This window comes from Cnephaeus nilssonii, assembly GCF_951640355.1.
Source record: "Cnephaeus nilssonii genome assembly, chromosome: X".
In the NCBI taxonomy this organism is placed as follows: domain Eukaryota; kingdom Metazoa; phylum Chordata; class Mammalia; order Chiroptera; family Vespertilionidae; genus Cnephaeus; species Cnephaeus nilssonii.
The window spans coordinates 106,830,177-106,851,718 of NC_137071.1; the positions used below are offsets into that span (position 1 = coordinate 106,830,177).

The 21,542-nt window shown below is 41.9% G+C and overlaps 1 protein-coding gene across 1 annotated transcript in view; it reads left to right on the plus strand.

Annotated features, from left to right (window-relative positions):
• The window catches only part of GPC3 (glypican 3), a 503,173-nt gene that overhangs the window by 335,767 nt on the left and 145,864 nt on the right, over positions 1-21,542 (plus strand). Inside the window, exon 6 of the mRNA XM_079765304.1 lies at positions 20,046-20,166. Within this exon, the coding sequence (XP_079621430.1) occupies positions 20,046-20,166 (121 nt within the window). The remainder of the gene's footprint in view (positions 1-20,045; positions 20,167-21,542) is intronic.

Consider the following 21,542-nt stretch of genomic DNA (forward strand, 5'->3'; position numbering starts at 1 on the left):
ATTGTTTAATTAAGATTAATGTTAAATTAGTGTAACTGTTTAAACCTCTACATGTTAAAAAAAAACCTAGTTGGAGAGAAAAATGCTGTTTTGTCTTTACATTTAACATCTGACAATTCAGGTTCATTCAACAAAAATTGAGTATTTGTTATATACTACATCCTGTGTGGAATACAGTGATAAATAGAATCCAGTGCCTATGCCTGCTGAGGAGTTTACAACTTACTGAGAAGGATGAGGGGGTGGGAAATAAACCAGCATCCTTCCTCAGCAGTCCAGGGAGTTCCCCTTAGAGGCATCACAACAGAGGTTCTACCTGTTTTTATTGAGTGTGTGTGTGTGTGTGTGTGTGTGTGTGTGTGTGTGTGTTTTATAGAGGTGAAATTCACATAACATAAAATTGACCATTTAAGGTGTACAATTTAGTGGCATTTAGTTTATTCCCAATATTCTACAATTATTACTTCTATCTAGTTCCAAGACATTTCATCACTCCAAAGAGAAACCTTTTACCCATTACTAGACACTTCCCATGTCCCCCTTTCTCCAGCCCCTGGCAACCAACAATCTGTTTGTTCCCTGTCTCTGGATTTATCAATTCTTGATTTTTTTATATAAAAGGAATAATTCACTTAACTAATGTTTTTTTAATCTTTTTTTTAATTTACTGATTTTTTACAAAGAGGAAAGGAGAGGAATAGAGTTAGAAACATGGATGAGAGAGAAATATCGATCAGCTGCCTCCTGCACACCTCCTACTGGGGATGTGCCCACAACCCAGGTACATGCCCTTGACCAGAATCGAACCTGGGACCCTTCAGTCCGCAGGCTGACGCTCTATCTACTGAGCCAAACCGGTTATGGCTTAGCTGATGTTTTGAAGATTCATTCAAGTTATAGCATGCATCATTACTTCATTACTTTTTTTTGGCCAAATAATATTTTATTGTACAGGTATAACACATTTTGTTTTCTTTGCATTTTATCTGAACCCTGAGCAACTACTGCTCTATCAGGTTTCTTCAACCACCTCTGGACTCAGCTTGGCTCACCCTTCACTTTGAGGACAGGACAGCCGAACTGTCAGTTCTACCATCCCCATCATACTTGACCACCACCTAAATGCTAGCCTCTCCTTGACCTGGCCTCAATTCTCTATGTCTTTCTCTATATGTCTTTGCAATTATGCTTCCCTGAGTCTTTTTTTCTCAGTTTTATGTGTGTGGCTAACTTGCCCCTCCTATAATCAGCACACCTCCTATAGGGGTTTATACTTCTCTTGTGACTTTGAAGCTTATCAATCCTGCTTATACAACTACTTGTACTTTACTTTGTGGCATGATGCCTTAGTTCCCTTTGTGATTCAGTCTTAAGCTGATCTTGATTCTCCTCTGTCATGTTACTGAGCTGGATGGGATTGACCAAAACCACAAAGAGACAAATTTCAAATTTGCATGGCAATCATAAAAAAGCATCAAAGTAGTGGGTTTCATCAAAGTAGTGGGTTACAACTTTGGGGGATTTCTGCTCCAGGATGTATTAGATTTCTCCTATCTGAGTCTCAGTTTCCCCTTATGTACAGTGGAGTTATTAATTTATACTTTAAAGGATTATTGAGAGGATTCAGAGAGATTGTGAAATGCAGGGTATAGTGCCTGGAACACAGTAATCCCTCAAGAAACTGTAGCTATGATTGCTATTATTCAATAAAACAAGCCAAGAAAAACAGCCGTTGTAATTCTTTACTGGAAGATAGATGGAGTTAGGCCTGATTTTAGCTCCCTTCAATGATCCACTGCTTCACCCACTCCCTCTCATTATTATCTTATTTCTTCTCTCTCATGCAAAACAATAACAATAGCAGCAACAAAACACACACACACACACACACACACACACACACACACACACACTCAAAATCCCCTTCTCTGGTCCTGCCTGGTACAAAAGGTGGGCATTTGGATCTACTGTGGATCAAGTGAAAGTTATTTGCATCTGAGAGTATGTACTGGTTGACCTTCCTCCCTTGAATATCTTGTTCTTTAACAAATAGCTTCAATAATTCCTCCTAGGACATCATAGTGATTAACCCAGGAAGTCTTCTGAAATTACTTACTTTGTAAGCCAGAATTGGTCAAATCTAGTTGACTTATGCTCTAAAGTCCTTTCTGTTACCCTTGGGTTAACCTTTGTGGAAAAACAGAGAGATCATTAAAATCAGTCATGATTTCCCAATTTTTCAAGCCAATGAATTTTATTCTTTTATATGAGTTTAGCTTTGATCCTTGGATTTGTTACCTTATACTGAAGGTGGTTTTTTTTTCCCCATGAAGGAAACTTAATTTTAACTTGTAGCTCCAGGGTCACACCAGCTTCCTACTTTTTGCCCATATTTTACTGATCCACATGTCACATGGATTTTAAACCACCCTCGTTTGAACCACTCATTTGCCCATGTTGACCACCTTCTTATTTCAAGGAACAGCTCAGGCCAAGAGCTGGGAAGAGTTTCTGTTCAACAGAAGCCAGAGTAAAAACCATCCTCACCCAAAACTGGGGTATATATACCAGCTTTGGGTTGGAGAGACATATTGAGGGGATGGTGCTACACAAGAACTCAGGCTGAAAAGCTAATTTCCAAATACTATTAAAGAGGACTAAAACAAGGACCGTCCTAGAAGCGGCCAGAAAAAGTGCTGTTGGGCTGGCTTACCCATACTTATCCTTAACTCAGTGGCATCTCTTCTGAGGAGCCTGCATCCTCCTGCTCCATGCCCTAGTCTGGGTTAAAGACCCCCTCAGCATGTAGGTGTACCTCTAGAATATCACCAGTGACCCTGTATTACATGTCTGTCACTATTCTTCTACTAGTTCCTTCAAGACAAGTACCGTGTATTCTACCTAAATTTGCTCATTGTTAGTTTACCTGGAAGAGTGTCTCTCCATACTTGTTTATTGCATCCAACCGATGAACTGACAAACATACCTGTTGGTAACAAACTTGAGTATCAGATCTAGCATCCCCATCTTATGTTTGTGTACTTTGGACAGGGTACTTGAACTCTGTTTTGTTTTCTCCTGTGAAATTGTGAAATTAATGCCTCCCTTGCATACCCCATAGGGTTGTTGTGAGCCTCCAATAAAAAATGCATATGAAATATCTTTGAAAATTATGAAGCATCCTTCATAACTTCTTAGGTGTTATTGTAGAAAAGTAGATCAAATACAGAGGGAAGTTCTGCTCTGAATAAATCTTGGCTAACTAACACAGCATTACTGGGCTCTCTCTATAAACACGGCCCCATTGGCAGCTTCTTGCGTATCTCTATGCATCTCTCCAGAAATGTTACTTTTTAATTTTTTTTCCTTAAGCAAATCCATCTATCTTCACAAATTCTATTTTTAAACAAGTTTGGTCCATGCTGCTGAATAAACCAGTTGGCCCTAGATAAGGAAATACATCGAGGGCTGGGAGCATCTGTTTAAATTAATGAAAAATCTGAGTGACAGAGCATTTTTAAATGAATTAGTTTTATTACTTTTAATCACATATAATAACAGTGCTGGGAATAGAACTTGGAGAAAGCAGCAGTAGAGAATCAAAGCTCACAAATAAGAATCATTGATAATGAGGCTATTGCTGTGTGAATGTCCTGCTAAAGACCATCTTCCTCAAATTGGGTAATACTCCCTTGGAAAAATCCATTTATTTAAGAAACTTTTTTAATAGGAGATTACCCTTTCATTTTATTTTAACTTTTTTAATCATCATCATCATCATCATCATCATTAATTTTGATTTTTATAATGCTTTACAGATTACAAACTCTTCTCACATACACCATCTCATTTATTCTTTTATCTATCTTTATTGTTGAAAGTATTACAGATGTCCCCCTTTTTTCCCATTGACCCCCTCCACCCCATGCTCACCCCTCCAAGGCCTTCACTACACTATTGTCTCTGTCCATGGGCTATGTGTATATGTATATAAGTACATTTACACTATGGAATACTATGCAGCTGTAAAAAGAAGGATCTCTTACCCTTTGAGACAGCATGGAGGGACCTGGATAGTATTACGCTAACCAAAATAAACCAGAGAAAGACAAGTATCAGATGATCTTACTCATATGCGGAATCTAATGAACAAAATAAACAAAATAGATCCAGAGACATAGAAGCATGGAACAGACTGACAAATCTCAGAAGAAAAGTGGGGTAAGTGAGTAAGTGGGGAGACATTAACCAAAGAACTTTTTTTTTCTTCATAGGCACAAAGAAAGTCTCATCTAACAACAGTGTTCTATGCTCTGGTTATAGCAAATAGTAATTTCCTACAGCAATCAAATGTTCTACTTTGCCAGAGACTTTTCAGTTTGGGAACAAAGTCCCAAGTCCTAGGAAACCCTTCTATCCCAGGCAAAGAGAGATTTGGTCACCTACTGACAGTTATGCCTCTAACAGCTCCTAAATATGTGGAAAGGGTGCATTTGTAGGGGATTTACATTGGAGGGATGAAGGATTACTGGGGAGCTTACCCATTCTGTTGGTTTTTCCATTTTCACTGTTGAACTTCTCATACCTTTTTCTTCCTGAAGCATTTTGATCACTTTTCTTTTCCCTTTGCCCCCAAATCTGTCTAAGGGTGAAGTGAAACTTCAGAAAGTAGAACTGAAACAGTAGAAGTGGTTAATGAAAATAACAGCTAACATTTCTCTGGTGCTTCCCATGTGCCAGGCACAGTGCTAGGCACTTTGTGCACATTAAATAAGTTAATCCTCACAACAGCCTTTTGAGCTGGACATTATTATTATCCCCATTGTACTCATGAAGTTACTTACTAAAAGCCACAGCACTAGTAAGGGAGATGGGATCCAAACTCAGCAGTCTATGCCCTCTTACCCACTACACTGCCCTGCCTGTGAAATACCTGGCTTATCTCCTTCATGAGTTCAAAGCTCTCCTGCCTTCTTCCTGTTTTTGATGGAAATCCTGATCTAAGCTTGCTTTCCTCTCTAGTCCAGAAGACCTGGAATGGAAGTTCTGTCCAGGTTTTCCCTGGCCTGTGCTACTACTAGGTGTACCGTTTAATAATGCGGATTTTTTTAATAGCTGGAGTTACACATATGTTGATATATATGTGATTTAATATGTATGCTATTTTGTTGTATTGACAACAAGCTTCAAAACTTCATACCGTATGTCAAATTCTCTAAAGGTGTTAACATCATAAATACTTTTACACTTAAAAATTTCGAATTGCATGCCAAAAAAAAAAAACATTTGCAGGAAGTTTTTAAAAATATATATATTTTATTGATTTTTTTTTTTACAGAGAGGAAGGGAGAGGGATAGAGGGTTGGAAAAATCAATGAGAGGGAAACATCAATCAGCTGCCTCCTACAACCTCCTACTGGGGATGTGCCAAGGTACATGCCCTTGACCGGAATCAAACCTGGGACCTTTCATTCCGCAGGCCGAGGCTCTATCCACTGAGCCAAACCATGGATCAAATTGATTATTTGTTGTCGATAGTGGTCAGTATTAACTGTTTCACCTGGTTTTAGAAGCTGATAATACACCACACCTTCCTGATCCCACCACATGCAGAGCATTGTCTTCTTTCCGAAGCGATTTGGCCTTGCAGTCAATGTTGATGGTTGACCTGGATCAACCCATGATTTTGTGCATTTGGGATTCTCAAAATAAGTCCACTTTTCATCACCAGTCACAATTTGATACAAAAAAGACTTCTTTCATGCCGTTGAAGCATTTTACTGATGACTTTTTGGTTTTCCATTTGCCTTTCATTCAGTTGATGTGGAACGCATTTTCCTTACTTTAAAATCTTTTCCATTGCTTGTAAATGATCGGAAATTGTTTGCTGAGCTATGTTTAATCTTTCTGCAAGTTATTTTTTAGTTTGCCACGCATCTTCCTTCAATAATGCTTGTAATTGTTGGTCTTCAAACTTTTTCTGTTGACCTGGACATTCTTTGTCTTTCACATTGAAATCATCACTTTTAAAGCATTTAAACCAGTGTTTACAAGTATCTTGAGATGGTGCATGTTCACCATAAGCTTCTCGAAGTATTCAGCAGCATTTTTCTTCAAAATAAAGTAATGAATTATAACTTCCCGCAAATGTTCTTTTTTTGGCACGAAATTCGACATTTTTAAGTGTAAAAATATCTATGATGTTAACACGTTCAGAAAATTTGACATATGAAGTCTTGAAGCATGTTGTCAATACAACAAAATAGCATACATATCAAATCGCATATATATAAACATATATGCAACTCCAGCTATTTAAAAATATCCGCATTATTAACCGGTACACCTAGTAAGTCCCCTCCTTTCCTTGGTCTCTTCTTGGTCCAGACCCACTAAAGTAGCAGTACCTTTCCTGCCTCTCATCATGTTTCTCTACTCTCATATCTTTCCAAGGCTATAAGGTGGCATCCCCCGGGAGAAAGAGATGATGACCTTCACCCACCTCCAAGGCAAGCCTTTCATTCAATCTCCTCTACACACATGGCTCTTATAATAAAGCTGTTGCCTGTGTATTCCCTATGGAGCTTTGAATCTTATGCAAGAAGAGACCTCTTTAGCTCTAGATTAGGGGTCCAGCCTGGGTCCTAGCTCTACCATGAGTTGGTTGTGTGATATTGAGCAAGTCATTATACTTCAACCTTTTATTTTAAAAATGGATTGGATAAAATGGTCTCTAAAGTTCTTTCCAGCTCTAACAGGCTATGAGATTCTATGACAAGAATATTTGAGGGGGAGGGAGTGTGAAAGGAGGAGGACTTCCATAAAACTGACTTTATGACTTTGAACTTCTAGTTCTTTCCTGGATGGCTTCCCAAGCAGTTCAAAGTGAAAGTGATTCAAAAGGAGCCCCAGGGTGTAATCATTCTCATTAGGACAGCTATAAGTTCTTTCTTCATTTGACTCCTCCAGGTATCTTTGGGGCTATAGAGGAGCAGATAACTTGGCTATTTGAGGTGTTGTCAGAGTTGTTTTTAGTTTCTGATATTGGAGAGTTTGGGGTGAAATTCACATAATTACATCTTATAGAAAATGTCTGCCCCATAGTACCACATAACCCCAATGGGCTTCTGAGCAAAAGAAATGGAATTCAAAGTCTGTTGCTCCAAATAATATTTGACACAACCATCCAGAATGAAAATTAAAAACCCTCTAACTACAGAAATATATCAGTATGGGAAGAGATACATCTAGAGAAGTGCCAACGGCTGAAGGCAAGTAAGAGAAGAGCAATATAAAGTGGCTAAAAAAAAACTAAGTGAGGAAGACAATTTCACTCTTTCCATAGACCCTACAGGCTAAGGGTAATCTTTGATCTAGTTGTCCTTGTGTGCATTGCTGTGAACTTTTAAGTATTTATGTAGCAGTTTATATTTAACCAAGTGCTTTACAATCACTTTTATTTGGCTTAGTAAAGTTTTCCTGGAATCCCATCTACTTTATGATCAGGAGAGTCACTCCTTGTTTGCTTAGCACCTCCATGCACACAGTCACACACAATAGGCCACTTGTTCCGGCAGGAGAGCAGGTGCAAAGGGTTGAGGAGCTGAGGACACCTGCAGCCACTGGGGCGGTTGGAATGGGGGTGGTTTACACTTCAGTTCACCTTTTCTTTCCTCTGTTATTCTTTAGTTTTATTTTATGGCTGACAACTAGAGAGCAACAGTGCCAGGTTTGGACCTGCCAAGGGCAGAGCTATTCTGAGAGTCAGATACTGGCAGTGGTGAGCACTTTCCCCTGTGTCTCTGTGCCAGTTACTCTGCCCATGCCCGCGATCGCCACTCTCTTCCACAAGGCGGACTTGCTGGGTGTCTTTCCTTCTACCTCATGGCTCTGACTGCAGTCTGGATTCTGGGACTCTAGGAATGATTTTAAGGGAAGACAATAGAAGTAGCATTTCTACTTTCTGTGGACAAGACCTTTAAGTGTTCTTGAGCAAGTCTAACACCTTATTCTTGCTAATCCCTTCTCCTTCCTGTCATCCACTCTATGCTGGTGCTTTGAGGGTTCATGATGTGAGATGGTATGTCTGTAGATGGGTCTTGAGGTAGTAGAGCTGCATACTCTGAATCACAGGTTTGTAGGGGATTCCAACAGAGTTACTAGGTGAAGATTTCATTTTCTGAGGACCAGATTTGCCAAAGCCAAAACCAGGATGTAGTCTATAAAGTTCAAATTGGAGATTGTGTGCCAGCACATTGGAAATTTCCAGACCTCCAACTACCAGGGCTCTATGACTGAGCACAGGGCTATGTAGATAATTGATGGGTAAGTACTGAATAGAGAGCATTTGCATTGTTCCTGAAGGAAGACAGAAAATTCTTTCTCTGACCCCCCCCAAAAAAAACTGATATTTGTAACCCTCTCAAAAATTATTGTCTTGACTGTAGCAAATATAACAGGTATGTCAGAGGATTTGTTTTCACAACAGTGACATGTCATTTAGTCAGACCCAGAAATGAGTTCAAGTTTATACTATTAGGAAAGGGTTTGTGATGCAAATCAATATTACTAGCAGGTATATAACTTGGAGTAAGCTCAGTGTGGGAACTAGTGATTGGCCTATGGGGATGGCACAGGTGCTGGAAGGAGTGGTGCTTGGGCTGTGGGAACTTATCTGTGTGGCTGGCCAGGTGGAAAGTGACCCACCACTTGAATAATGATATTCCCTGGGGTCCAGGGAAAGAACTCTACCATTTTCTAGATAAGCATTACTTTCCGAAGTGGTGCAATCTAATGGGTGGGATAAAGTGGTAGCTGTCCTTGGCAGGGCCCAGACAAAAGTCTAGTAAAAGGTAGGTCTTAGTCAGTAGAGGCAGTTTTAGGGGAAAGGGCCCCAGCAGAAACAGGCTGACAAGAGCTGGACAGAGTAGGGCAGAGTTTCCATAACCTAAGTTGAGCTTTGAGTAAGGCCTTCAGTCTCAGTTGAGTTCAACAGACATTTATTGACTACCTACTGTATGCCAGGCACTGGGTAAAGCATAGTACTGATCACAGACAGATGTAAACAGGAAACCAGGACAGAGTTCAGGTCATACAGCCTGGGGAAGTATAGTTGGCAAGTTGAAGTCATGCCTAAACATCTGGGGTTTGCTCCAAAAACATGAAATACTGGTTTCAAGGGCCAAGATTAATTCCAGAGGCTGGGGCCTGATAGACCAGTTTGCTAAGCTATTGCCTTCCTGCTTTTGTCACCATTGGCTCAGGACATGGGTTTTGAAACATGCAAGTGACTGTGGCTAAGACAAGAGGAGCATCAGAAAACAGTGGCAGGAATATTGACCTTTCTTTTAAAGTATTTCAGCAGAACCCATTCATATGAAACAATTTGTCTTTCTCTCATGATCTTTGGTGGTTCATAAATAAGGTTCAATAGGATATGCAAAATAACATTTTAGGAGACTTTCATTTGTGTTGCCACATATATTTGAAATGTGCAAGGAAAAAAATCCACAAGTATTACTTTTCCCTAACTCAGACTTACCTCTCTCTCAAATTGGTCTTGAGTTGTTGAGGTGTGATTATAGGTAGACTTTGAGAGTTCTATTTTTCATTTTGAAGATCACTGCATTAAAGAACGGATGCTTGCCCTATCCAGTTCTGCTGAGTGGATAGAGCTTTGGCCTGCAGACTGAAGGGTCCCTGATTCAATTCGGGTCAAGGGCACATGCCAAGTTGCAGGCTCGATCCCCAGTAGGGGGCATGCAGGAGGCAGCTGATCAATGATTCTCTCTCATCATTGATGTTTCTATCTTTCTCTCCCTCTCCCTTCCTCTCTGAAATCAATAAAAATAAAAATAAAATTTAAAGAATGGATGCTTGTTATGGAACCTATGTGTACCAGAGACAAAGAAAACTGTTCTGAAGAGATTTGAAAAAGTGTGTGGATGTTTTCAAGAGCCATCTAATTCATTACTTATGACAGTTATACAAAGTGGAAGCAGAATCCTACATAACAAAGTGTAATATGCAAATTGTCCCCTCTACCAGGAGTTTGACCAGTTTGACCAGGGGGCAGGGCTGGCTGGCCAACCTCCCGCATCCCCTCCTCCTGGCCGGCCCAGCCCAATCGGCCCAATCAGGGCAGGCTGGCCGGACCCCCACTGTGCATGAATTCATGCACCATGCTTCTAGTATCTATCTATCTATCTATCTATCTATCTATCTATCTATCTATAAAAGCCTAATATGCAAATTGTCCCCTCTGGAGTTCAACTGGAAGACCGGGAGTTCAATCACTCGCTATGATATGCACTGACCACCAGGAGGCGGTGCAGAACAACGGAAGGCCCCAGCCGGCAGCTGGCAGCCAGGGAAAGGAGGTCCCAGTGGCAGCCAGAAGGCCCCCGACCCACCACTAGAGACCCTACCCATGCACGAATTTCATGCACCAGGCCTCTAGTTGTCTATAAGAGAGAGAAGGAATATGAAATGTGGGGGGAGGAGAGAGTGGAACAGGCTTTTGACACCCAAGGTTGGTCACTTGGGAAACTTAATGTCTGGCCAAGTAAATGATTTGTTCTTCAATGGACTAAAATTAATTTTGAAACACTTGAAGTCCTATCCAGTAAATTCCCCTCTCAGATGCCCTGTCACCTACACACTTTATCAGGACTTCTCTGCCAAAAAGTTCCTTATAGCCAGGCCTATATGCTCAGTGCTACCTACTCACAAGTCATTGCTTAATCATAATACTAAGGAAAGCTCTGGTACTTTTGGCCTTGCTCATTTTCCCAAATTCTGAATCATTCCTACCCTTGCTTCAACTCATACTTTATCTAGGACATACTTAGACAACTGAGACTCTTTAATTTTTCAAGGTCTCTCAGTGCTGGGATGAGCAGATTTGAAGCTTCCCCTAACTTTTCATTGTAAGATTTATTGATCCTCTCTCTGGACATCCTTTTCAAATTACATTTATTGAACACCTACTGCATGTCACACATTGTGTTTGGTGCTTTCAGATAATGATGATAACAGCCCTCATATATATATGGGCTGGGCACTCATCTAAGCACATTGCCTATGGTACCTCAATTTACTAACATTCATTCGTCCACTAATCCTCAAAACAATGCAGGTGGCATTATCCCATTTTATAGATGAGGAAACTGAAGCTCAGCAGGGTTTAATTACTTTTTAAAAGTCACAGAATAAGTGGTAGAACCAGATTTTGAACCTGTCCGTGTCTTGACTCCAAGACAAGTGCTCTTTCCACCACCTGACTCAGCCTTTCTAAAATGTCTTATGTACTCACCGTCTCAGTAAATTGAGACAAACTGAATTTCACCTCTTAAAAATTTAATTACTGACCATTATTTTGAAAATCCATTACTTTGGTACAATGCTACCATATGTGTTGTTGAGGTATGTGACCTATTATCTGACCCCTTCTTTTTGATGCCTCTATTTTGGGGGAGTTATAGCTTCATTCATGTTCCACCAGTAGTAATACCAATAATAACTTGAATGGCTACTGCTTGGTCTCTCTGGGGCCCAATTTGCCTATCTGTAGGAGGAGGGCATTGGAATGATTTCAAGAGTTCATTCCAACTCTGAAATTTTCATGAGTTAAAAGTCTAACTTAAACAACTTAAAAAACAGGTAAAGATAATTTTCTTTTGGTTTAACTCCAGTGGCACAAGAAAACATCTGTTTTCTGGCCTAATTCTCTGGGCTAGAAGGAGTTGGCAAATGAGTTTGGGCTAATTGAATAATCAACCCCCATCACACACTGTGGTCTGTTATATCCCTCCCTTCCCAATTATTGAGCTTTTGAGTTGAGGTGTGTTTTTTTTCTATTATTGTAAGATTTAAAATAGGTCAGAGTCCTCTTCTCCTCATTGGTCTATTCCCCTTAAGGACAACCAACACAGAACTCTTTGCCAGCTCCTCCTATCCTGGCCTAGTATCCTGACTGGTCAGAGCCCAGGAGGCAGGCCTTACCAGTGTTCCCACAGATATTGAAGTTCTCATAAGAATCCCTTTCCTTCCTTGTGTACTTTTCTCTCTCCTTACCTACAGGCTCCTCTGCAGAGTTTGCTTCTTCAGACAAACATTCAGGTGATCCAATCTCAGACATTTTCTCTCTCCCGTCCCTTCTCTACTGGGGGCTGCTCTCTGCAGCCATCGACTCTTCTCCCTATGACAGTGATAGCAGCTTCTCAAGCTCTCTTCACCATCTAGAAAATATTCTTTGCTTCTCTAGGTTTAAATGACTTCTTTATTATATTCCAAGACCAATATTTTAATTCGTCCTCACAGTGAAGTTTGAAAATAGGCTAAAAACTGAGTGATTCTAATACAGTGATTCCCTTATATAGCTAATGTCTACTAAATGAGATATAAATGGGTTTACATCTTCCTGGTTTCTTCTCTTTTTCTACCTTTCCATTGAAATCTATTTGTAATTTCTGAAAGTCTGTTGCTTGAGAACACAGGTATTTCTTGAAGTATGATGGATATATTTGTTTCTAGCACTCTCCTGGCTGAAATTTGTTCCAAAGTGGTGTTGCTGTGCCAAAAATTATGAAAAACATTTTTCTTTAAATATGTGCACAGACCTGGCCAGTGTGGCTCATGTGGTTTGAGCATCGCTTCACTTCCCTGTCAGAGCACATACCCAGGTTGTGGGTTTGATCTCCAGTTGGGCATGTGAAAGAGTGATGTTTATCTCACATCTAGGTTTCTCTATATCTCCCTTCCTCTCTCTAAAAAGTAAATAAAAATATGTGCCTAAGTAATAAGAATCAAATTGTTGCCATCTTTATTAAAAGCATTTGCAAAACACAGCTATTTTCACCGTTGCTTTGTTTTTCTGTTCATTTTTATAAGTTAAAGCTTAGTTTTAGATAGAAAAAAAGAACCAACTTAATAGGCCTCTTAAGAGGGCTTTTCTACCCTGTATTCTAGTTTGGTTTTTAAGCTATTTTATGCTCTTTAAATTATTCCATTTTCCACAGTGATTATTGTAACAGGAGTACTTTTCCAAGGAAACAGTCCGATAAACCACTGTTTGGGTTAGGGGCTACATGCAATACTACAATCTTTCCATTAGATGGCGATGTGAGAATGTGAGATCTGTAACTTGTTTGTGGCTGTCTATAACAGGCAGCAAATTAAACTTTTGTGAAATCAAATTTTTTGGAGGAGGGGTTAGTTCTTCTAAGACTTGCTCTCAAACTCTTGCCACCCTTCTAATGCCTAAGGGAAGAAGGAAAGTTAACTTTCTAACAGCTTTCCCGTCCTAAATCATTACCAGTAGTGTCAAAATCAGCAATGTGCATTTAAGAAACCTTTTAAAGAAAGGAATCCCTTCTAAATGTGGAAGTTGTGACACTAACAACTTGTGCTGTTAGGAAAGTCCCTCTCTGGGTCTCCGTTTTTTTTTTCCATTTACACAACGAGTGGATTGGATAAGTTGATCTCTTGAGGGTGCTTCCATTTGGAATGGTCTACATTTGAATTTGATTTCCTTCTACTACACCCTTGCTGCCTCAGCCAGCATAGAAATGGGAAGGAAAAATCGCCCATTTTACGCTTGTTTGATTCTATTCCTCTTCTACAAGTGCTATCTTTGCTTCAACTGTCCCAAAACAATCATGCCCAGATGTCCTGTTTTAATTAGGTTCCTTTTCTCTTATGGCTTTTGCACAGGTTTCCACCCCCCCCCTCTTTTTCCTCCCTTATCCCCAACCAATCTACCTGAACAGAAGCATGCCCCCCATTTAACTTCACAAATAGGTTTTTCTTGGTATTATAGCAGTCATTTTTATGCTAAACAGATACCAAAGTAGATGGGGCAAGGAGATGATGCCACATGTAATGCTTAAAGGTGACACTTCTAACATCACACACAACATGTCCAGTTAAGAAAACTTTAGATCTGGGAGGTAGGAACTTCCTTCTATTTATTTTCCCTCCTTAGCTGGCCAGTATTCATTGCCAGAACCATTTCAAAGCTTTAGGAAAGAAACAATATTCTGAAGAGAGGATAATTAATCTAATTGAAGGTTACTGGTACTGAGCAGACAACCCATTATTAAAATCCCCCATGGCCAACAGTGCCTCCATTACTGACACTCTGGACAATCTTTGGATGAGGAAAATTATGACTGTGATGGCTCATCCACATGCAAAGCCTGTAACGAACCATGTGCACCAGTGGCAAAGAAGGAGCGAGTGGAAAATAAATACTGAATTAATACAAAGCTATGGAGACACCGTGAACTGAATCCCTCTGGGCTTGGAGCTCGAAGTATACATGTTATGTAAAATTCCCTAAGAGCACATTACATATGTCACATTGCTATAGCCAAAGTGACAAAGACGTCAATCACAACTGTCTCCTGCATTCATTTTCCTATTTTCCTTAGAGATTTCAAATCACCTTTGGTGTTTGTCTAGTGGCATGGTGGTGGTAGGTTATTTATTTCTCTAACTTCAACATCTTATTTCCCAAGAATGTAAATATTTCACTGAATAGCAATACTGTGGACCTCTGTTTGGGAGAAGAAACCCCATACACAGGGCTCTCCCCAAGGGGTTTTAAAAGGCAAGCCCAGGAATCTGCTGAGTAGGTAAAGAGAGATATTGCTGCAGGCACTGTTGTGAGCCTTGTAGGAAAATACTAGTAGCTTGCAAATTGTCATATACAATGAAGCAGTGTGGTTAGGAAATGTCAAGTATTTAGTCAGTATGGGTTATCTCTAAGGAAGCAACAGTAGAATAATGGTTAAGAACAGAGGCAGCTGGAGATAGACTCACAAAGTTCAAACTCCGGCTTTGCTATTGACTAGCTGTGTGATCTTGGGAAAGTGACTTCACTTCTCTGTGCCTCAGTTTCCTTATCTGCAAAAGAAGGCCGATAATAATAGTTTCTATCTCATAGGGTTGTTAGGAGGATTAAATGAGGCAATTTATGTTTTCTTTTTCCTCTGTACTCATAACAGTAACTGGTGAAGAGAAAGCACTCAATGCTGACAGCTATTATTATTATAAGTACCACAATGTGCTCTAGGTGGTACAAAAGGGAATTAACCAAGCCTCAGCCTTCAGAGATCACAGACTATATGGGATAGCACATGGAATGTACATAAAAGGAGCAAGAACAATTCAGGACTGTCTCTACTGTACATTTAGATGCAATGGCAGCAGGTCACGATGCATCAGAGTGGTTCAGTGAGGCCCTCAATCCTCATTAGGAGAGAACTTCAGGCATCTACAGGGAAGGAGAGTGAGAACCTGAATAAGTTAGCAGCTACCAGCCTCAGTGGTATCAGTACTTTTGGGTACTGCTTTGTACAGCAAATAAAATAAAATCAAGTTATAGGTCTTAGCCACAGGACAGCTCTTCCCAACACTTCTGTAACCAGAAACCATGCCTAATTTACTAGAGTCCTTTGAGGATTTAAATAGCACACTGATGGAGCAGAATAGTGTATGCTATTTCAACTTTTAAAAAGTTTGGCAAGCTTTAAAACCCAAAGCTGTTTTTGGAAAATTGAGTTACCATGGAATTGGGGACCAGTATTTAGTCCTGGTTACTTATGCTTGGAGATAAGAAACAAAAAATAGAGCTAAAAGGACACTTTTATGAATGGCAGAAAATAATATAGTAGGGCTGCAAGAGATCAGCTGGGGAATAATTTGATTTAATATCTATAAATGAGCTGGAAGAAGGAGTGTAGTATAAAATCCCTAAGTTAGCAGATGTCTTTGCACTCTTCCAATGAAGATAATAAACTTCAGGAAAATGTTTGTTTTGTAGGAGTGGGCATAAAAGTAGCCAGCAAGCTTCTATATGAACAAATCCAAGGAAATGTCTCTAAAAACATTTATTTCAGAAGATTTATATGAACCTTACCTTTTTATCTATGAATAGGGTCTCTGCTTCAGGCATCAGTAGGTATAAATAAAAAGAAGATGGAGTTGGTGGTGTCATAAAAGGGAGATGATATTTAAACAGAGAGGGTTATCTATATATATAAAAGCCCAGCAACCGAATGGTAGAACGACCAGAACAACCGGAGCAACGTTGCTATGATGCACACTGCAGCAGCCAATTGGCCCGATCAGGGCCCGGTCAAACCCCTAAACTCCTGAGGCCCCTCCACCTGGCTGGCCGACCCAGATCAGCCCTCCCACCCCTCTACCCTGCTCCGAGGTGTCCAAGAGCTTCCCTGAGGCCTGGAGTCCCAGAGGGGAGGGGCGAGGTTCGTGGATGTACTCCTCCAGACATTGAGAGCACCAAATTACAAATGTGGCTGCCACAAAGGAGGCCCGGCTGGGAAGTGGGAGGAACACACAGCAAAGAGGGCAAGAACTGAGGAAAAGCCTGCCTGGAAGAACCCACACTAGGGGCAGACATGCCCCCCACCTCCAACTCCAGTCCAGCCCCACAGGCTATCTGATAGATGCTACTGCGAGGTGGGTGCAGAGAGGGCTCCCCGGGCACACAAGGGGGGTGCACTGCGACACCTGCATGCCACTGCTGCTCCTCACTAACCTGTGCCTGCTGCCATGCAACCGCCCACTCACGCCACAGCCACCATGCTCAGCCACCAAAGCGTCCTCCTGAGCTGCGCCCCTGGCTGGCTTCGGGCACCCCATTCTCCCCCCACCCTGCCTCTGCCTGTTTACAGTGATTGGGATGGACAGGACAGGCTGGCCCAGCATGCAAGTACATTCCCTCCTCCCACTGCAGCCAGCTTCCCAGGTCCTCCACTCTGCGCTGATGGATAAGGCTGACCTTGGTAAATGCCTGGTGCCCTTGCATGGGGTACACTGTGAGGCATAGTCCTCAGAAACCCAGAGCCCAGTCTACAGGAGGGCCCTTTGTGGAGGAAGCACACTACAACTCCCAGGAAACACCGCACCTCTTGTGGCACTGAAGCTCACGGAGGTGACTGAGGGAGCACACGAAAGAACGTGCCACGCTGGTGCTCTGGAGGCACCTACGCAGTTCGTGGTCTTGGGGACCTGGGTGGGCCATACACCAACCACCTGTGGCCCCTCCCCCTTGCTGGCCTGGCCCGAAGGGCCCCCATTGGGGCAGGCCAGTGGACCCTACCCATGCACAAATTAGTGCACTTGGCCTCTAGCATAAATGTAAAAGAGGACACTAATAGTAAGCTGATAAAGAATGTTTCTTTACAGACCCCAAAGGCAGTTGATGTTTAATGGTTGGTGATTCGTGTATTCACTAACTTTTAAAGTTAAATAAGATGAATATATTAGGCTACCATTTTAGAAGAAATGCAATAAGATGTTCTCTTCAACTTGACTACAAAATACTTTCCTTTTCAGAGGATGACTTCTTTTGTTTATTTTTATTGTTGATACTAGAGGCCCAGTGCATGATTTAATCATGCACCTGGTGCACCAGCTAGCTGGCTGTCCGCGGGTGCACCAGGCCTTCCGAAAGCCTCCGGCGCAGCGGAGGCTTTCAAAAGGCCTTGTGCTGGAGCAGACAGACAGCCAGCTCCCCCGCTTTGGCTTTTGATCGCGGGGGAGCTGGCTGTCTATCCGCTGGTGCACCAGGCCTTCCGAAAGCCTCCGGCGCGGCGGAGGCTTTTGAAAGGCCTTGTGCCAGAGCAGACAGACAGCCAGCTCCCCCACTTTGGCTTTTGATCGCGGGGGAGCTGGCTGTCTATCCGCTGGTGCACCAGGCCTTTCGAAAGCCTCCGGCGCAGCCATGGCACAGACGCTGAGCGTCCTGCTGGCCCAATCAGCTACCCCGGCCACCCTGAGTCCCGCCCCCTGCGCCTCCTGCTGGCCCAATCGTGGGCATAGCAGAGTGATGGTAATTTACATATTACCATTTTATTATGTAGGATTATTACAGACATCCTCTAATTCCCCCCTCCACTCAAGCCCCCGCCTCACCCCAGGCCTTCACCATGCTATTGTCTATGTCCATGGCCTATGCATATAAGTATATAAGTTATTTCGTTAATCTCTTCCTGTCTCCCCCAACCCCCTCTCTCTGAGGTCCTTAGAATGACTTTTAATCATAAAAGTCAGAACTAGATTTCCTGACCTCCTCTGCTACCATGCATGTTTTTCAAAGCATGTCCTTAATATTGGCAGATACACTGTATTTTGGTAGGGAAAACTTAACAGAATTAAATAAATATATTCTGAAGTTGTGAAATTTTCAAAAATAATGAGATCATGAAGTCTGCCCTATCAACCTCACAGTGTGCTTGAGGAGCTCAAATGAACTGAGTGACATGAAACTGCTCTGTAAAGTGCTATGTAAAAATATAGTAGTATTAATTATTCATTGCACATCATAATTTGGAATTAGAAATGTAAATTGATTAAATTCTAGGAATTTATCCTTTATAGATATTCATGCATATGTGCAAATATTGGTATACTAGGATATTCTTTGAAGCATTGTTTATATTAGTAAAATATTAGAAATGACTCAGTTGTTCATTAGTAAGGGATTAGGTAAAGACAGAGCCCATACAGAGAATAAGGTAATGAAAACAAAGCAATATTTTATGTTCTGACATGGAAATATGTCTAAGATATGTACTAAGTGATAAAAAGCTGCAAATCAGTATGACTAGTATGATTCCAACTTTGGTTAATATTGTATGTTTGTATATGCATGTGAAAACCCCTAGAAGAATATACATCAAACTGTTAACCATAGTTCTCTCTTGGAAGGATAGGATGATGGAGGAACTTTTATCTGAGGCTTTATTTCTATATTGTTTGAATTATTTACAATGACTATTATTAATTTTTGTAATAAAAAATATGAATTTGGCCCTGCTGATTAGAGTATCATCCCATATACCAAAGATTGCAGGTTCAATTCCCAGTCAGGGCACATACCCAGGTTGTGGGTTTGATCCCTGGTTGGCTTGGTATGGGAAGCAATCGATTGATGTTTCTCAGATCCTAGTCTCTCTCTCTCTCTCTCTCTCTCTCTCTCTCTCTCTCTCTCTCTCTCTCTCTCTCTCCTCTCTCTCCATCTCTCCATTCCTCTCTCTCTCAAATAAATTTTAAAAAAATCCTTGGATACACACACACACACACACACACACACACACACACACACACATACACACTGAGTGGCCAGATTATTATGATCTCTGAACGCATAATAATCTGGCCACTCAGTGTATATCCTATATAATAAAAGGCTAATATGCAATTGTCCCCTCAACCAGGAGTTCAACCAGCAGGCAGGCCGGCCAACAGCCCATGCCCCCTCCCCCTGTCCAGGCTGGCAAGACCCCACTCATGCACAAATTCATGCACTGGGCCTCTAAAAACATACACATACACACACACACATACACACTGAGTGGCCAGATTATTATATTATTATTAATATTATTATTATAATATATATATATATATATATATATATATATATATATATGAATTTATCCTTAACCTGACTACACTATTTTAATTGAAAAAAAATATATAGGGGAAATTTATGCTGCAAATGGCGTGGGAAAGCCTTCTGAAAATAAACCCAGCTCCAAGGCCTATGGAAAATTGTGGGAGGAGCAATTGGAGAAGAAAGGAGAAGTAAAGAACATGCAAGAGTCTTTCTCCTTCAAATTAGTAGAAAGCACACTCAAAGTTAAGGTCTTTCCTGTGTGTTTCCCTGGCCAAGACCAGGACCTCCCATAGCATTGCCATTGGCCCTTACTCTTCTGGACTATACACTAGACTGAGAGCATAATAAAGACTTCATCTGTTTTGGTTATTGTTGTACTTCCAACACTTAAAAATAAGGATGTTGAATGAATGTTTGTTGACTCTTAAATGAGTGTTCTTCAGTGTAAAGAGACTCTGTCTGCAGTGGTTTATTTTTTTCCATAGGATCATCCCATGGTTTAAAAGTCTGAAGAGAGCTTGTGGTCAGTTTGACCATTGGTGCCAAATACAAGTCAATTTTCACTTTGCTTCAGACTCTCTTGTGACAAACTTTCTCTTTACCTTCACCTTTGCAGATACAGCCAAAAGGCAGCGAGGAATGGAATGAAAAATCAGTTCAACCTCCATGAGCTGAAAATGAAGGGCCCTGAACCGGTGGTCAGTCAAATTATTGACAAGCTGAAGCACATTAATCAGGTATGTGGAACTTTATCCAACAAAAATGGAAGTGGCAAAGAAGTAAGGGATGGGTGATGTTCACTGTGCAAACTGAGTTCTTGGGATTTTGGAGAGGTAGCCATTGTTTATTTTCTTCAAGGATTCCCTATGCTAAAACGAATTCTTGACCCTCGTTTTTCACACCACTTTTAAATCATAAAGATTATCCTGCCTAATAAAAGAGTAATATGCAAATTGACCCTAACTCCGCTACACCCATAAGCCACGCCCACAAGCCACACCCACAAGCCAATCAGGAGCAAATATGCAAATAAACCCAACCAAGATGGCTACAGCCACAGAGAGCAGGAGGGAGGCGTGGGTTTCCCCGGTAACAAAGGAAGCCAAGCTTTCCGCCTGCCATTGCCGGCCTAAGCCTCCACTCAAGACTACAAAGTTTCAGTTATAGAAGGTAAACAAATCCAAACAGAAATGGTGGAAGCCACTGAATTGGAAAGAGCAGGAGGCAAGGGTTGCCCCCCGGCAATGGAGGAAGCAAAGCTTCTGCAGCCCTGGCTGGCCTAGGCCTCTGCTCTAGGCTACAAAGTTTCAATTATAGAAGATACACAAACCCCAAAAGAAATGGCTGCCGGCCACAGAACGAGCAGGAGGCTTGGCTCCACTCTAGGCTACAAAGTTTCACTTGTAGAAGATACATAAATCCCAGATACCAGGGCCTCTGCTTGGGTCACCAGGGGGCGTGGCCAGCCTGAAAACCACCACAGGCCCTTCACCCAGGCTGCCCCACACCCCAAGGGAACCCCCACCCTGATCCAGGATACCCTTCAGGGCAAACCAGCTGGCCCCCACCCATGCACCAGGCCTCTATCCTATCTAATAAAAGAGTAATATGCAGATTGACCATCACTCCAACACAAAAGATGGCTGCCCCCATGTGATCAAAGATCCTGCCCCCATGTGGACACAAGATGGCCAGCAGGGGAGGGCAGTTGGGAGGGACCAGGCCTGCAAGGGAGGGCAGTTGGGGACAATCAAGCCTGCAGGAGAGGGAAGTTAGGGGTGATGAGGCCTGCAGAGGAGGGAAGTTGGGGGTGACTGGGCCTGCAGGGAAGGACAGTTGGGTGAGACCCAGGCCTGCAGGGGAGAGCAGTTGTGGGGGGCCAGGCCTGCAGGGGAGGGCAGTTAGGGGTGACCAGGCCTAAAAGGGAGGGCAGTTAGGGGCAAACACACTGGCAGGGGAGCAGTTAGGCATCAATCAGGCTGGCAGGGGAGTGGTTAGGGGATGATCAGGCTGGCAGGCAGAAGTGGTTAGGGGCGATCAGGAAGGCAGGCTGGCGAGCAGTTGGGAGCCAGCAGTCCTAGATTGTGAGAGGGATGTCCGACTGACCGTTTAG